Source organism: Trachemys scripta, chromosome 9 (genome assembly GCF_013100865.1).
Source record: "Trachemys scripta elegans isolate TJP31775 chromosome 9, CAS_Tse_1.0, whole genome shotgun sequence".
Classification (NCBI taxonomy): Eukaryota; Metazoa; Chordata; order Testudines; family Emydidae; genus Trachemys; species Trachemys scripta.
In genome coordinates, this window is record NC_048306.1 from 62,104,593 (window position 1) to 62,120,999 (window position 16,407).

The following is a 16,407-nucleotide window of genomic DNA, read 5'->3' on the forward strand; positions in this document are numbered from 1 at the left end:
AACTGGTTTTTCATGTTTAACTTTTAAATTAGTATTAAAATCTGGCTCGAGACATAGGTTCTTTGAAAGCAAAAGAGTTATGGCCCAGGTCCACAAAGGTATTTAGGCTTCCAACCTCCACTGAAATCAGTGGCCTAAATGCCTATTTTTATAAACCAAAGTTTAGCACAACACTTCAATGTTTCTGTGTACAAGAAAACTTTTGCTCATGATTTGCCTGCCATATTTTTACACTGCCTTTGCCATTTGCCTTACCTGAGCAACATCTTCAAGTTTGTTCCATTTTATAGACAGCAGCAGTTTTGGCAGTGATTGTGGAAAATTCTCACGACAGTCATACCGCAAAGTCCAAATAAGATCCATTTCATTTTCGCATAGTTGAGTCAAAGGGTCCCTTTCCATGATTTCTTTTAGTTCAATATAGAACTTCTTACCACCTCGACCCTAGGTAAATTAAAGTTAGCAAAGTAAGTTCAAGAATTACCAAATTTATGTTATACAGGATGCAGACTGACTAGCTTGCTCTAATAGTCTATGACAACGCTATATTAGGAGAACAGTAGTATTAAGTGACCTGGATTCATTTCTTAGATCACAGTTGGATGATTATCAGGCTTTTACTTCAGACCTCAAATTTCTGGTGATGGTAGAACATATTTATACAGCAGAATCTAAATTCAATTTACAAAAGTATTTGAAAAAAATTAAACTGTGATAAATAACACTAGATGGCGATATTGCTGTTTTCACATTTAAATGGGAGAATTCTTGTTTTGACAGCAAGTATTTTTCCCATTTATGTGTCAGTTAAATAGTGTCATGGCATTGTAAGGGTAAAAGTCAAATTAAAATCAAATTCTAAGGATGCACTTCCAACTATAACAAAAAAAGACTGGTTTTGTATGTAAATACTAACACACATATTTTCTAATACAGATTTGTTTTATTCTCACAATTCTCATTTTAACACAGAATCAAAAGGAATGTAGGGCAGGAAGGGATCTTTAGAAGTCATCTACAATCCCCCAGCAGAATTAAGTCTACACAGACCATCCCTGAGAGGTGTTTTTCTAACCTGTTCTAATCCTCTAATGACAGGGATTCCATAACCTCCCTAGGTGACTTGTTCCAGTGCTTAACTATCCTATGTCAATTATTACCATAGGTTAAAAGTTAACGTAACTTTGATTACTAGAACTTGGAAATTAACATTACTTTTAAAAATTAGGTTTACTAAAAACGAATCTTCATTTAAAAGACACACTGGTCACAGGATGCATCCTTACTATGCAAACTGCAAGGAAAGAAATAAAGCTGACCACCATAATTTGAAAGCCATATAGACACAATTAAATGTAATAGAAGCTCCTGCTTCTAGGCAAAGATGTACTCTGTGCAGAGACGTTGATAATCTATTTTCACTGTGTATTATATGAAGCTCTGAAGCAACCTGAAAACTTGAGCAATTAGTATGGAAACTTCCTTGGATCTTGTGAAATTAGAGTGGATTCAGATTTTTTTAAGTGGTATTCTTTTTGCATGAAAACCTTTTTCCTTCCTTGTAAAAGTTCAGTTAAAATTATAGGCCAAATTGAAGACAATATTGTTTATGTATCGTAAACAGTTTCACTTCATAGTAACACTCCGTAGAGAGTTCCTAGTTGACAAAATAATTCAAATGCTACATACATTATTACTTTCAAATTTAGTTCTTACTAGAAAGGACGAGTGCCTGAGCCTTGCATTGTGCTGAAAAGTTTTAAGTAAATATCTTCAAGCAAAAATATCGTTTAAGAATAAATTGTTTAAGAGAATAGACTTAAAATAGCTGGTGTAATTGAAATGTTTGTTTAGTGAGCTAAGAAAAGTATGTACTTTGTGCTTATGTCAAAATATACAGTAAACGAGAAAGTCTTGAAAAGAAAGTGATTTTGTAACTGAAAGCTTTATTCAAGAAAGCAGTTTTCATGTTTCTAAAAGATAATAAATAAAAGGTCTTGATTACAAATAACATCAAGTTGACATTCTGCTGTGTAAGTGATAATCTCATTTACATATTCAGTTGCTTGTAATAAAACAAGTTATGAGTTTTCAGTGTTTCTGAACACTGCATAATGTTTAAAGTGCTCTATTCAGTGTTATTTACACTTGATGTACTTGTTGACTAACTTCTGTATTCTAAAACATCATACAGTTCTTACTGTAGATCAGTAAGTAGAACAGGTACTTTGCAGTAGCAGACTGGAGAACTAGCAGGGTTGTAGTTTTCTGTATTTTTTTTATATTTTTTTCGCCTCAACATTAGGCGGGTATGTATTAAGAAAGCAATTTCTAGTTAAAGACTTCATATTGAAAGTACAACCTCTGTTTCAGAACTGTTCACCTCCTTCAGAAGATCAAATATCTCCACTCCACAGGTATACAAAAAATTAAGGAATTTATTGTTGTCAAAGATCAATCCAGCTCAAAAATGGTCATTATTGGGAAGCTTCTGACAACCAGACAGATTATCTTGCTACAACTAACTATTAATTGCATTTGTATGCTGTATGAAACCAAATTTCATACATGGATGAGGTATAATCCATGAAATATATTCAGCCACAGCATCCCTTGTCCACTCTGTAGCCTGACTAGTGTCCAATACAAGGAATATATGCTTGATTTGAAGGAAATGCTAACTCATTTAAGAACAAACAAACAACCTAAAAAACCTAGAGGGTTTTAATGTTACCTGAATACATATATTTATTTTCTATTAGAATAATACAAGCATAAAGTGACAGAGAAATAGGATATTGGAATTTTCTAATTTTGAAGATGCTATTTTCAGGTTGGATACTTACTGCCATACCAGCATTCTCACTGCTTTTTGCAATCTCAGCTGCCTTTTCAAGTATCTACAAAAGGATAATAGTTTAAGCATTAGATTGAAATAAAGAATTGGACTACATTTTGAAGGAAAAATGTTATAAAGGTGAAGTGGTGAAATGATACAGCAAAAGTTCTCTCTTTAGTTAGAGAACTGATTATTTACCCATATTTGTTAATTCTTTATACTTTAAGTGTGGTATACAAGTGTGTTTATGTATGATATTACATCACAACCTTATGTGTATTATTACTCTTCCATAAAATGTCTTTTTATGACTATAGAAAGCTAATTTAATAAAAAACAGATTCTGGTCTAGAAAACTCAGTATAGTATGCACAAAGGAGTGCTACATACCAGCTACCCATGTGAAAAATGTAAGTACTAATGGAATGCACCTAAAGCAAAAGGATTTCTCAGGCAATTTGGTGTTCTCTGAAGATGGTATTCTTGCATAAATTTATGTTCTTTGGTTCCACTTCAGGGCAAGGAAGTACAATATTGTCCCCTCATCTTTACAATTATACATGTGAATTAAATCTGTGAAAAGCTGCAAGTTAATATTCTTGATGCCCTCTACCCAACCACAAAACACATCTTCTATAATGTCAGCTTCCCTACACTGTCCCTTCAGTAATCTGATGGGTACTTCAATTTCCATGTCCATCCAATTTTTGGTGGCTGTGCTCAGTGCTCAACACCTCCAAAATTATTGTCAAGTAGCGTCCATTGTATGAGATGTTCTGTGATTTAGATACCTATTCCCAGAAGTGAAAGTAAGCCGGTCCTGTCCGGTTTAGCAGCAAGAGCCGGTATGCCGTGCCGGACTGGCTTCCCCAGGCTGGCGATTTAAAGGGCCCAGGGCTCCCTGCAGCGGCCAGAGCCCCTGGCCCTTTAAATCACCGACGGAGCCCTGCTGCCGCTCCCTGGGGCTCCGGCAGCCGGGCTCAGGCGAGGATTTAAAGCGCCCAGGGCTCCCTGCTGCCAGGGCCCGGCTTTAAATCGCCGCCTGAGCCTGGCTGCCGGAGCCCCGGGGTAGCAATGGCAGGGCTTCGTCGGTGATTTAAAGGGCCTAGAGCTCCACTGTGGTAGCGCCGGCCAGAGCCCCGGGCCATTTAAATCGCCCCTGCAGCTGTTAGCTTGGGGGTGATTTAAAGGTCCCGGGGCTCCCAGCCACAGCCGGAGCCCTGGGGCCTTTAAATCTTGATTTAAAGGCCCCGCCTCTTCTGGTTGAGGCCATACCCCTGCTTAGGACTCCAGCGTACCGGTAAGTCCTTTAACTTACTTCCACCCCTGCCTATCCCACTGCAAATTAGATTGAGACCTCCAACTTATTTTGCATAGTTCGCTGAACATACAGTAACAACATTTGGTTTTACTGACTTGGGCTGGATTTGAATCAACAGCACTTATTCCTTTACAAATATCCTGAGCCATTCTGCACCCAAGCACGAACAGTACTTTGAAAGTTAGAAATGGCACCATGAAAGTGGCAGCCCTGAGCCAGGAGAAGGAGATAGGGAGATAGTGGATCATGTCTTGCCCAACATATACATATATTTTTTTTTACTTAAAGCCAGAAAAGCTTTGATGGACACATCTCAGTGGAACAATGCACATAACTATGAGCAGGTAACTTATCCTCTCTAGATTATTTAATAGTTCTCCTTCATAGACCGTATTCAGTATAAGAAAGCTGTGTATTCAAACCAGATGTTTTTCATATTTAAAAATATCTAAAGATTACATCAGCAATCAGCTTATATAAGCTATCAAATACATAGTCTTTCTTTAAAAATATGATCAACATCCACTGTACAATTATTATAGGTGGAGCCAATAGCAGTGCCTATAATTAAGGCTGCCTGATACTTTTTATTATAAGATTCTGTTTTCAGTTGCATGCAACTTTTCCAAATTGCTTGGGTTGAAATTTTCAATAGTGGGTCTCTGCCTGATGTTGAACTTTTTGTTTTGAAAGTTTCAGCAAAAATGGTTCAGCCATTTCCCAGAGTGAAATTAAGGGGAAAATACATCTTTGGCCATGTTAAAAATATTTTTATCATTTTATTGAGAAGCTCTTGCACCTTCATGCTTTGGGGGTGGTCTTGGAATATGGCAGGCATGGGCCTTTTGCTGCGTCTATGGAAAACCTCCCACCCAAATTATAAACCTTTGGAAAAAAAAAAAAAAAAAAACACTCAGTTTGCACAAGCTCAGTAGAGCCTTGTTAGAGTTTGGCAGCTAACTTCTCCAAAGGTTTTATCTGTACTGAGCAAACTCTGGCCTAGTGCTGCAATGGCAGGACGTTACCTATAATTGTTGCTCCTGGCAGTCACAAGGCTACTCTGATTCAAATACAGAGAGGACAGGAGCCAGACAGGGGCTGGCAACAGCAGAGAGAGAGAGTAGTTTGGAACAAAGAGTTGGGAGAGGGGAGAAAATGGAATAGGAGCTGATGGGGGGAATGGAAGCTAGTATGATAAAGGGAAAAGCAAGGGGAAGATTGAGATCATACAAGGAGCCGGGGGAAAGGGTGGCAGGGGGGTGGGGGGGGGGGGGGAAGGAGAGGGACAATGGATGAACCAGTGCAGTTTAGTGAAGGAAGTCCTTATCTGTACGGTCCCTGCCTCTTTTGTTGCAGAAATTGGAAGGGAACTAGTGAAGGCGGCAGGGGTTTGCAGGATGAGAAAAGCATGGTCTTATGGTTAAGGCTGCTGAATGCTGTCCTGGAGAATTGGATTCTACCCCTACCTCTGCCACTGAGTTCTTATGTGATGCTCAACCAGTCACATACTACAAAACTTTCACAGGTGACCACTGTGTTCCCTCCATTTTCTGGACACCTCTGTAAATTAGAAGTGCTAAGCACGTACAATGGCTACTACGTTCAATGGGGGCTCTGCTCTGAATATATAAAGTGCCATAAAATGCTAAGTGCTCTGAAAATCAGGTCCTAGGCATCTAAAATTGGGCAGTCAACATTAGTGCACACTTTTGACCTTACTCTCTCTTTGTGCTTAGGTCCCCATCTGTAAAATGGGGATAATACTACCTTCTCACCTCACAGGAGTGTTGTGAAAAGAAATCCATCAGTTTTTGTGAAGCACTCATAATACAGTGGTGAGTGCTATAGAAGAGTCTATGAAGAAAATAATAATTTTGTCCTCATAGCAGGATTTGAACAGTGTGCAATAAATAAGGCATGATGCCACATTTGAACAATGAGGATAAAAGAAATATCAGATTGTCATTCATTGAACACCATCCATTCTGTGAACTGAATAAGGAAGGGGCTCTGTGGAAATAGTAGTATGTGATAATGGAATTAAAGACTATCAATGTGTATGCATAGCAGGGCTGAATTCAAGCAGCACAGCCAACCTTCTTAATTCTGGCATTTCCTATCTTTTGAGCGCTTGATTTTGCAAGCGTAACATGCTTTTAATGTAATTTGTGGGTAATTTCAGCTATAAACTCCACCACAACACAATAAATAAAACACAAGATACAATCATCTCAAGTAAAGTGGTGAGAGCTGACTTCCCAGCCCAGAAACAGATGAGGCAAATCTGGATTAGTGTTGTGACTCAGGACTCAGTTCCAGTGGACTTCTGAATTAATTCTACTTAAATACAGTCTAACATTTACAGCAGACACATGATTAACAACATTAAATAATTAGCTGCTGCTTCAGCGAAGATGGCTAAAGTGAAGTATCAATTTGCATCTATAGAGGGTCTTTGTATATTCTACTACCAGGTGGACTGATGCTATGATCATATATTATATATGTATGAATAAATAAATCAGAGAGAGAGAGAGAGAGAGATTGATTCATCTTCAGGATTTGTGACTCTCAAACCACGATCACGCATCTAATTAAGGGTATTTGTCTAATGCCCTCAACCAACACTGAAAACTGGAACAATTAAAACAAATTATGTATTTGCTAAATCTTACTTGCAAATTTAAACAAATATTGAGGGTCCAAATCCTCAGCTGGTATAAAACAGGTAGCTACAAATATAATTTATGCCAGCTGAGGATATGGCCCATTGTCTCCATCACTTTGGTCCAAAGGGGCCTTCATTCAAAGAGGGGAGCTTTATTCCTTCACAAAAAGATTAATTACTATGCCATCCTGATCTCAGCAATTCATCCTCAACAGCTCTGATCTCAGTTCATTCTCAATATTGGAACTAAATATCTGAGGCAAAATATTTTGATGCTTTCAGCTTCCCATTGATGTTACAAAACATTACTCAACTCTCAAGAATTAAAAGCAGCAGAAAGTGTTGAGCAACCAAGAACCACCAAAAAAGGACTTGTATCTAAGTTCTCCAGTACTGAGTGCTTCCAGCAACCTTTCTTCTACCAGCTGTGAAATCACTTCACATAAAAGCACTAGAATTTCCCTGAGTTTGATGTACAGAATTGCTCAGGTACAGTTGAAGAAGAGGATAAAGTTCCCCAACAAGAGTTATGACAGACAGGGGAATATTATCAGTCATATTATCACACAAACCACTGTGACTATATAATGTACTGCACTCAATAAAATCCTCTGACCACATTTATGACAATGTTTGAACATGCCTGAATATTTGAATTTTCAATTGTAAGTAATTAAAAGCACAAAAGAAAAACTGAACACAAAAACAAAAATATTAACTAGTAAAGGTAGTATATATTCTAAATTATCTCAGGAACACAAATACATATGAGTTTAAATATTTTTAGAAATAAATGTACACAAGCTAATTAACAGAAAAAGAACAAGAATTATAATTAAAAGGTGATAAAATTGCCAAATATTTTTAAACAAGAGAAATAACTTCTTCAGGAATCGGTAATAAGATTTCCCACTACTGTCAGGAAAATGGTACCAATTGCTTAGTGCTGCGAAACTGCACTTATATTATTATTGTCACCTGGGATCAGCATTATTGGCTGGTTTGTGAATAGACTAGCTGTTCTAGTATTTACACTGTAGCTGCATCAGCTGTACTCTGAACACACACTCACATATACTTCCTGTCCCTAGGCAGATATTCTTATTTGTATCTGTGACATTGTATAGTACAACTAAAGGTAATTTTGTTCAGGAGCAAACTAAAGAAGTATTTCAGTGTAGAAACAGACATAAAAAGTGTATTTCTCCAGAAAAGGATTTTAACTGTTGAAGGGAACAAAGAATGGATAAAATATAGTCTTAAACGTGAAATGTCAGATCCTTTTCAGTCCTGATTAAGTACAGTTTGATATCACTGAATGTGTTTATACTGAGGTTTACAGAAATGCAACTGTGATATATTATTGTCAAAGGCAGTTGTAATATTAAAAATAGACTTTTTTCTGACACTCAAAGTAACATGCACTAGAAGTGCAGAATGTTTAAAAAATTCTGTTCAACATGTTCTCTAAAGATATGGAAGCCAGAATACTGAGGTTTCAAGTTTTAGTAACTACAATATGTAAACTAAAAGGCAGGAAGGGTGGATTTAATCAAAAGCCAGTGTTAAACGGGAAGAAAGTAAATATCAGATAGCCTAGCATTTATATACACTAGCATTCATGGCTTCTCTTTATTTAGTGTATTATATCTTACCTTATCGAAGGGAGGGTAATAAATAGGCAGTTTTGAATATTCTTGAAATTTAATGTGCAAAGCCGTTGCATTTTCAGTGTAAGGATTAGTTCGTACTGTTCCCATTGGATTCAACATTTCTTCAAGTTCATCTAAAATATCAGAACAATTTATGTTATAGTACAAAGCGTCTTTGGATAAGGCAGCAAGCAATGCCATGAGAAACTGCTTCCTGTGTTGATTGTAAAAATATACAGAGCTGTTCACAGAGGGCCAGATTCTCTCCTTTGCAATGAATCTCTGGCACAATCTGTTCCTAACATCAACATGTCTGATGCCCAAGAGGATCATCCATTGAAAGGAAGACAGGTTACAGAACCAGCTTGGCTCTTATGACACTTCCACTTGTTACTATTTCAGAAAATGGAAGGTGGGCAGTAAAAATTGTCCCTATAGCATGCCAATCTCTAGCTGCGGTTTCAGCGCCATGGATAGATTAGGTTCCCATAACTTTGTCCAAGGGGGAATGACCCAGCATCTAACAGGAGTTCTAAGTCACTGAAGACAAGAGTGCCTCATGCTGCTGAATTGCTTCTATAATGAAAGAGCAAGATTAATAAGCTCAAAAGGGCATTTTGTCCAGTTTTCCTCACGCAGATGGAAGGTGACTACGATGTGGGGCTTTATGGGAGAGAGCAGCACAAGTCAGGAAAGCACAAGGATGTCCTTAGGACTTTGGATGTTCTATTTCTGGTTCTGTCACTTATTTAATGCAAGCCTTTGAGCAATTCATTTCTCTGTACCTCATTTTCCCCATTGACAAAATAGGCATAATAGTTACCTATCTCACAGGTGGGTTGTGAGGCTTAATTAGCTTCTTATAAACACAGATCCTTGGAATAAAAAGGCTCCCCAAAACTTCAGAGGCAGTTATAAGTAGTTGGGATTTACTGACAGAGGCTATTCTATGCACTTCGCATGTTCAGCATAAACCACCACATTGTAATTCCCATTTTCCACAGAAAAGGTTACTGAATTAAACAAAATAAACGGCCAAATCCTCAGCAGCTATAAACTGGCATAGCGCTGATCCTCAATCAAACCAAGCCGATTTACACCAGCTGCAGATCTGATCCAGAATGAATATCTTTAGCATGATTTTTAAAATAAATATTTAAAAGCTGCTCTTATTTAATTAAAGAAAAAAATGTATAGATCAAAATTAATGTAGATTAAGCTCTCTAATTTGCCGGAACAGATTCTCTGTTATATATATGATAATGCAATTAACTTTGAGTTAACAAAAACCACATGGATTGAAATTTATAACAACAACATTTGGTCCACTGAAATATACAGGTTGCTTATAAAGCAATATGAAATTTAGGTGCCACTCTTCATTCTAACCAAAACAATCATCTGCTTTGTATGGCATAGGAATCTGAACCAACACAAGCAATGAAAATATAATGGCATCTTAAAGATGGCAAACATTATAAATTGCTAGAAATAACAGGCGTTGCCATTTTTAAAAGGTCCTTATTCAGTAATGGATAACACTTCAAGGATAGAACGGATTTCCAAACTAAACAAGAAACATCCCCAAGAAATTTGTTTTTTTTTAAAGAAGGATTCAAGAAAACTGTACAGAAGTTTAACAAACACCAGACTAAGGAGACTGCATAGAATATCAGAAGGAAAGCAGAGGGGACATAGACATATTTTATGCAATAATAATGTTAGCTCTCTCTTTCCCTATTTGGAACAGTGATAATGGCAGGCAAAAAAAACAATTAATATTCCATTATCCTAAATTAATGTTGTTCTTTAGTCTCATGAGTACTCTAAGGTATACAGCAAATCCCAGGATTACAAATCAAACCTTACCAGGAAATGATGTCCAACTGTGCAGTAAGAGGTCTCCACTCTTCAACTGTCCTTTAAAATCAAATACCATGGTATTTACCCAGGCTACAGGATAGTGCTGTTGAAGGAAAGACTTTATTGTTTAAATGGAACCTAACAATAAATCTGAAACTTTAAAATAGTAAATGACACAAAACTAGAAAAATAAAGAGTAAAAAAAAAATTGTTCTAGACTAAGACACTGATTCAGGAAAGCAATTCAGCACATGCTCAACTTTCAGCATGTACCTAAGTCCCATTGTCTTAGTTCAATACTGAAAGTTAAATATGTGATTTTCTGGATCAGTCTAGAAAAAAAAACCTATCCTGTTCAGAGCTCAAAAGATCTGAATACAATTTCACAAATACTAATAATTTTTAAAGCTTCAGCTCATTAAAGAGACATTGCCAATTACTTCAAGTTTATGGCCTTTTTCTGTGTGTGGGGAGGGCCAAACGCTTTTACAAAACCCAATAAGAACAGAATATTCCCCTGTGTTGGGGAATGTAAACAGCCTTGGTCTGAGTATATGGAAACCATAAATTGAATAGTAAAATGCAAAAAAGTAAACAAAAATGATGTGAAATAAATTAGTTTATTTTTAAAAATCTTTTACTTTGAATATAAGATGTCATTAATAATACACGTGAAGATTTTAAAATGTGATTTTAACAATACCCCTTTATTTAAGAAAAAAATTGCTAGAATAAAAAGGATAAAGAAAAAATAAACACTAGTAATTAACAAAAGGAGGAAAAATTATCCTTTTTTGTTTTAAATAAGCTCCCTGAGACTAAACAGTTCATAAATAAGTTGCTTTTTTAACTGAGCACTACTTCAATTAAGGTCACCCACTTTTTTCATTTGTGTTTCAGATTTCCAAGGTGAGAAAATAAAATGCCTATAAATACACTGCTCAGTACATTAAGAGGTACATTACAGGAAAACAAATGAAAGCATTACCACTTTTCCAGCTTTCCTGATGGTCTGGTATTTGGAAGGATTAATTGTCTTGGTTGACTTTTTAGTTTTCATTTTATCCATCACAGCATAAACTGCAAAGCACAGCCTAGCCATTCTTGGCAAGTCACAGACATTGATTTCAAATTCCAGTGTTTCATTCCAAACATGTTCACTTCTCCCAGATATTTCTGGACTTACAATTGGTTTACAAAGGAGCTCAGTTCCATGGAAAAGACCAGCCCTGACATGAACCTGTAATAGAGGTGTGACAGAAAAGTATCCAAAAACATTCCATGAAGCCAGGAATATTTACTTAAAAACATAAGAGCCGGTTGAAAGTTTTTCTTTGAAATGGTTTTCTGATGAAATTTTCCATGGGAAAATTTTCTTTTTGTCAGGAAAACCAAATTGACAGCTCCCATGTTCTTCTCCTCGAAGGCTCTTGTCATTTCATTTGAAACTGAAAAAAGCTTTCCCAGAGGGCTGCTGAAGCCAAGCACCAGGGCTCTTTGCATCACAGCTTCTCCTCAGCTCCAGGGGTTGGAAAGCCAGAGAGCCGGACACTCAACTTCCCCACCACCTTCCCAGGTCTGACACCACAGAGGCAGAGAGTTCACTGCTTAGCTTCTCCGGCCCTGGAGGTAGGGGAGGGGAGGGAGGCAGAGCACTGGGGCTCTCAGTCTCGCTGGCAGGCTCTTGTCAATTTCACAAGTGAAATGGGCCTTCCAGGCAGGCAGCCAGGAAGCCAAAAACCATACCCATGAGAAATTTTGCATTTTGATGTTTTGTCCTGATTTAAAATTAAATTTTTATTTCAAAAACCCAGATTTTTTTGCAGGAAGTGATTTCTACATCCTGGCCAGGTCTATTAAAAACACAGAGTATTTATTAACCTAAAAGCATACACTGTACAGGAAACTAAATCATATATTGAAAAAAATTACTTCACTTTTGGTGTCTATTACTGTTGGTGCTCACACGTAGCTCATGTTGGCAGAATAAGTATTAAACTGAACGTGTAGTGATAAAGTTATATGTATTTAGCTATATGAAGAAAAGTGCTGACGGTATTTTATAGTTGCTTCTTTTTTGAGTCTATAATGAGTAAGAGAACTGACTTCACTTCTTCCCTTTAAAATATTTCCTGGAAAGGAGTCAGGTCCAAAATATTATCCTTGTTTTCTATTTTCTACTTGAATTGAAGACAAGCCTTTTGTTCTATACAAAGTCCACATGCTAAAGAAAAACAACTATAAAATCTGGATACAAAAAAGTAAACTCATGGTGGGGTGTTTCCCCCCTTTTTATTCTAAAAATCTTATATATTCCCATTGAAACTGTTGCCTTAAAAACCCATTAGAAAAAAGCAAAAATATATACGTTGATTTACAATTCAGTTCTGGACAGAATTAAATGCATGGTAAGGGTAGTGATGACTTGGGTGAACTTCAAAAAGTTCAGAGGCTTATCCAAATTATTCAGGTCTGTAAAACTGTGAAGGAAATCTTAAAGGCTCCCTGGTGAGATTTCTGACAATTCCTTATTTCCGGTCCCGAAAGAAATACCAGGATAACAGCCTCTCCCACAGTATTATGCCACTTCCTCTGCAGCAATTGCATGTAAACAGAAATACAATTTTTAAATCAAACTTAAGTTAATCTAATTTTCTTGAACTTATAAAAATTTTCTTTTGACTTTTGGGTAAGACCATGTCTACAGGGACTATAGTGGCATAGCTAGGGCACCATAGCTATGCTTGCATAACCCAGTAGCGTAGATGCAGCCTACACCAACAGAAGGAGGTTTTCTGTTGCTGTAGGACCTCACCTCCGTCAGTGCTGGTGGCTAGGTCGACAGAAATGTTCTTCTGTCAACATACTTGCACCTACACTGGGATTACGTCAACCTAAATTTTAAGCGTAGACCAGGCCTCAGAGTTCAGGCTGGTTCTTTCTTTATTTCACCTACTTAGATCTACAGCACTAAAAAGGAAATCTAAAGCTGCCTGGTGAGATTTCTGGTAATTCTTTACTTCTAATCAGGAAAACAAATACCAGGTAAACATTCAATATGGTCAGCCACAGAACTCTACTGACCCAACTCAGACACATGGCAGGGTCTAGAGGAATTGTATTGAGATGGTGTAACACACACACACACACACACACACCTTCTGGGTGTGGTGTTTTGTCCCATCTAGTGGCACCGAGACCACTTAAAGAGAGAGTGAGAGTTGGCAAAGGCTGTAGAGCAGACTCACCAACAGCCAGTTGGCTTTTAGCTCATGCTGAAGAGGCTCATGCACTAAGCTCCAGAGGTCCCCCACCAATGACTGGGGTCTGTCAGCGTTTCAAGTGGGGGCTCATCCGGGATTTCAACTGGTAAGTCTCTGAAGCTCAGGTTGTGGCTCCTCAGCTAGGGGAAGTATGTAACCCACACACCTTCTTGGTTTGGTGTTCTGTCTAGTGGCACTGAGACCTCTTAAAGAGAGAGATAAAATGAGTCTGCTCTACAGGCTATTATTGTTGTGGTAAAGGCTCATGATTAAGTCCCTGTTCCTCTCTCTGGGTATGTCTACACAGCAAAGAAAAACCTGTATCTGGCTGGGCCAGCTGACTTGGGCTTGCGGGCCTCAGGTCATAGGGCTCTGTCATTGCTGACTAGATTTCCGGCTTCATCTTTAAGGTGCTCAATAGCTTGGGCTTGTGTACCTAAAAGATCACCAAAAGCTCTGAGATGAGAACCATGGTCAACAACACAGCTCCTCAGCCACTATGGAACTTTGTACTATAAAGGTACAGTTCATCTGTGCAGGAGACTGCTTTCTCAGGGGCTGGCTGGAGATTGTGGAATGAACTCTTGATGAATTAAGGACCTTTACAACCCACATTACCTTCTATTCCAATTGCAAGCCTTCAATCTCACTTTCTCTCAAGACACAGGAAAATAAAACCTCAAACAAAACCTTACCAAAACCAAAACCCTGAACAACACACACAATTTTCCTTCTAGGGCAGGGGTGGACACACTTTTTGGCCTGAGGGCCACTTCTGGGTGAGGAAATTGCATGCAGGGCCGGGGCAGGGGTGCAGGAGGGAGTGCGGGGTCTCAGAGGGGGTACAGTGTGCAGGAAGGGGCTCAAAGAAAGGGGATGGGGCAGAGGAGGGGTGCGGGGTGTATAAGGGGGCTCAGGGAAGGGTGCTGGGGTGCAGGAGGAGTGTGGGGTGCAGCAGGAGGCTCAGGGTGCAGGAAGGGTGTGAGGTGTGGCAGGGGGCTCAGGAGGGGTGCAGCAGGGGGCCCATAGCAGGGAGTTGAGGTGCAGGGTGCAGCAGGGGGCTCAGGGCAGGGAGGTAGGGTGCAGGAGGGGTTTGGGCTCTGGCCCGGCACCACTGACCTGGAGCGGCTCCGGGGTGGCCCCACGCCGCTCCCGGAAATGGCTGGCATCACGTCCCTGTAGTCCCTGGGGGAGAGGGGACAGAGGGCTCCATTGGCCGCGGTTCCCCGTTCCTGGCCAATGGGAGCTTTGGGGAAGGTACCCACAGGCAAGAGCAGTGCACAGAGCCCTCTTCAACCCCTCCCTCAGGGGCCACAGGGACATGGTGCCTGCTGCTTCCTGGAGCGGCATGGGGCCTGCGGCACCAGGGAGGTGGCAATCCCGCGGGCCGGATCCAAAGCCCTGAGGGGCCAGATCCGGCCCACGGGCCGTAGTTTGCCCACCCCTGCTCTAGAAAGAGAGAACAAACCACATATGACAGATGATAGTGCACTATTGGAAAGCATTCAGATTCTACAGTGATAAGAGTTGTATAAGAATCTATAGAATAGAGTGGGATCGTGAAACTAGTGTCAAAATCTCAGTGCAAAACTGGCTTAATCTAATTAAAGAACTGGAACTTCAAAGACAAAACTAAAATTTTAAAACTGTGGAAAAACCAAACAGAGATTAGAGCCTAGAAGAGGAAGAAGATACTGACATTTGGTCAATAGAAACTACACCTGTGTCTTCCTTATTTTCTAGCATTTAAACTGAAGATATAGAATTGTACCCCAATTCTGTATTTGTGGAAGAGTCTGTCACAATTTGTTATATCAAAGTTGTGAAAAAACAAATAATCCAAAATTACTGAAGTCAGACTTTTTTTCTATTTTTAAAATCTAGACTTCTGTTCCGCTTGCTCGCCATGAGTCAAAATGTATTTTTAGCATGTTCGGAATCATTTAATCTAAACTTTGTAGTAAACTAGGCCATGGAAAAGCAATGAAATAAAACACTGCACATACATGCATGAATCAGCAACAGCTGAGCTACTGGAACAGCAACACTAGTGAGCTCCTCCTCCTCCATGTGTGATAAGAAATGACCTAGGATCACTGTGGAATTATCAGAAAGTTCAGGGTGCATTCCATTGTAACAAAAGATCAAATTTTCGAGATAAGAGTATATTTCAGTCATTCATTAGAAGCATAGAACCAGGAACATGGACCTATTTCAAGGCAACTTAGAAGCTGTTGTCATAGTATTTGTGTTCATGCCAAAATGAAGAAGTGCCAGAAATTTCAAAAGAGATCCTTACCTCTGAAGGTTCCCAGTCCACACCCCAAAGGTTCAGATAAGCATAGAAGCTTTGAGGATTTTATTAGCACCATATCATCAAATCTTTTGATATTTACTAATGACTCATTTTAAGAATGAAGAGATGAGAAGTTAGTTTTGCTTAAAGCTCCATAATTAAAATGTAGAAAGTGGTTTTCTGAAGTTTTCAGCCAATTATGAGGTCTATGATACTTTATGAGATACTATGGTGTGTATCTAAGTACTCCAGAGTACATGAATGAAACTAAAATAAGTTTGAGAAGTTGGACAGTGAGCAGTTGTGAATTAGTTTTTAACAGAAACTATCTTGCTTTGGACAGAAAATTTCCTCTTATTTGGCTCTAAAAAAAAAATAAATCTATATTTAAACTTAAAATGGAAGAAGAGCCAGAGACTGCATGATGTTGACAAGGGCATTTACTATTGATATTCATTGTACAAGTAAGGTGCTCAGATACTTAAGGCAGCTTACATTAACCTAA

The 16,407-nt window shown here is 38.7% G+C and overlaps 1 protein-coding gene across 6 annotated transcripts in view; it reads right to left on the bottom strand.

Moving 5' to 3' along the window:
• Positions 1 to 16,407, bottom strand: part of PIK3CB (phosphatidylinositol-4,5-bisphosphate 3-kinase catalytic subunit beta) — a 205,981-nt gene that overhangs the window by 62,281 nt on the left and 127,293 nt on the right. For all 6 annotated transcript variants that reach the window (XM_034780765.1, XM_034780766.1, XM_034780769.1 and 3 more), the window contains 5 exons: positions 11,332 to 11,583; positions 10,350 to 10,446; positions 8,484 to 8,614; positions 2,847 to 2,900; positions 256 to 444 (listed from right to left, as the gene is read on the bottom strand). In XM_034780765.1, the coding sequence (XP_034636656.1) occupies positions 256 to 444; positions 2,847 to 2,900; positions 8,484 to 8,614; positions 10,350 to 10,446; positions 11,332 to 11,583 (723 nt within the window). The remainder of the gene's footprint in view (positions 1 to 255; positions 445 to 2,846; positions 2,901 to 8,483; positions 8,615 to 10,349; positions 10,447 to 11,331; positions 11,584 to 16,407) is intronic.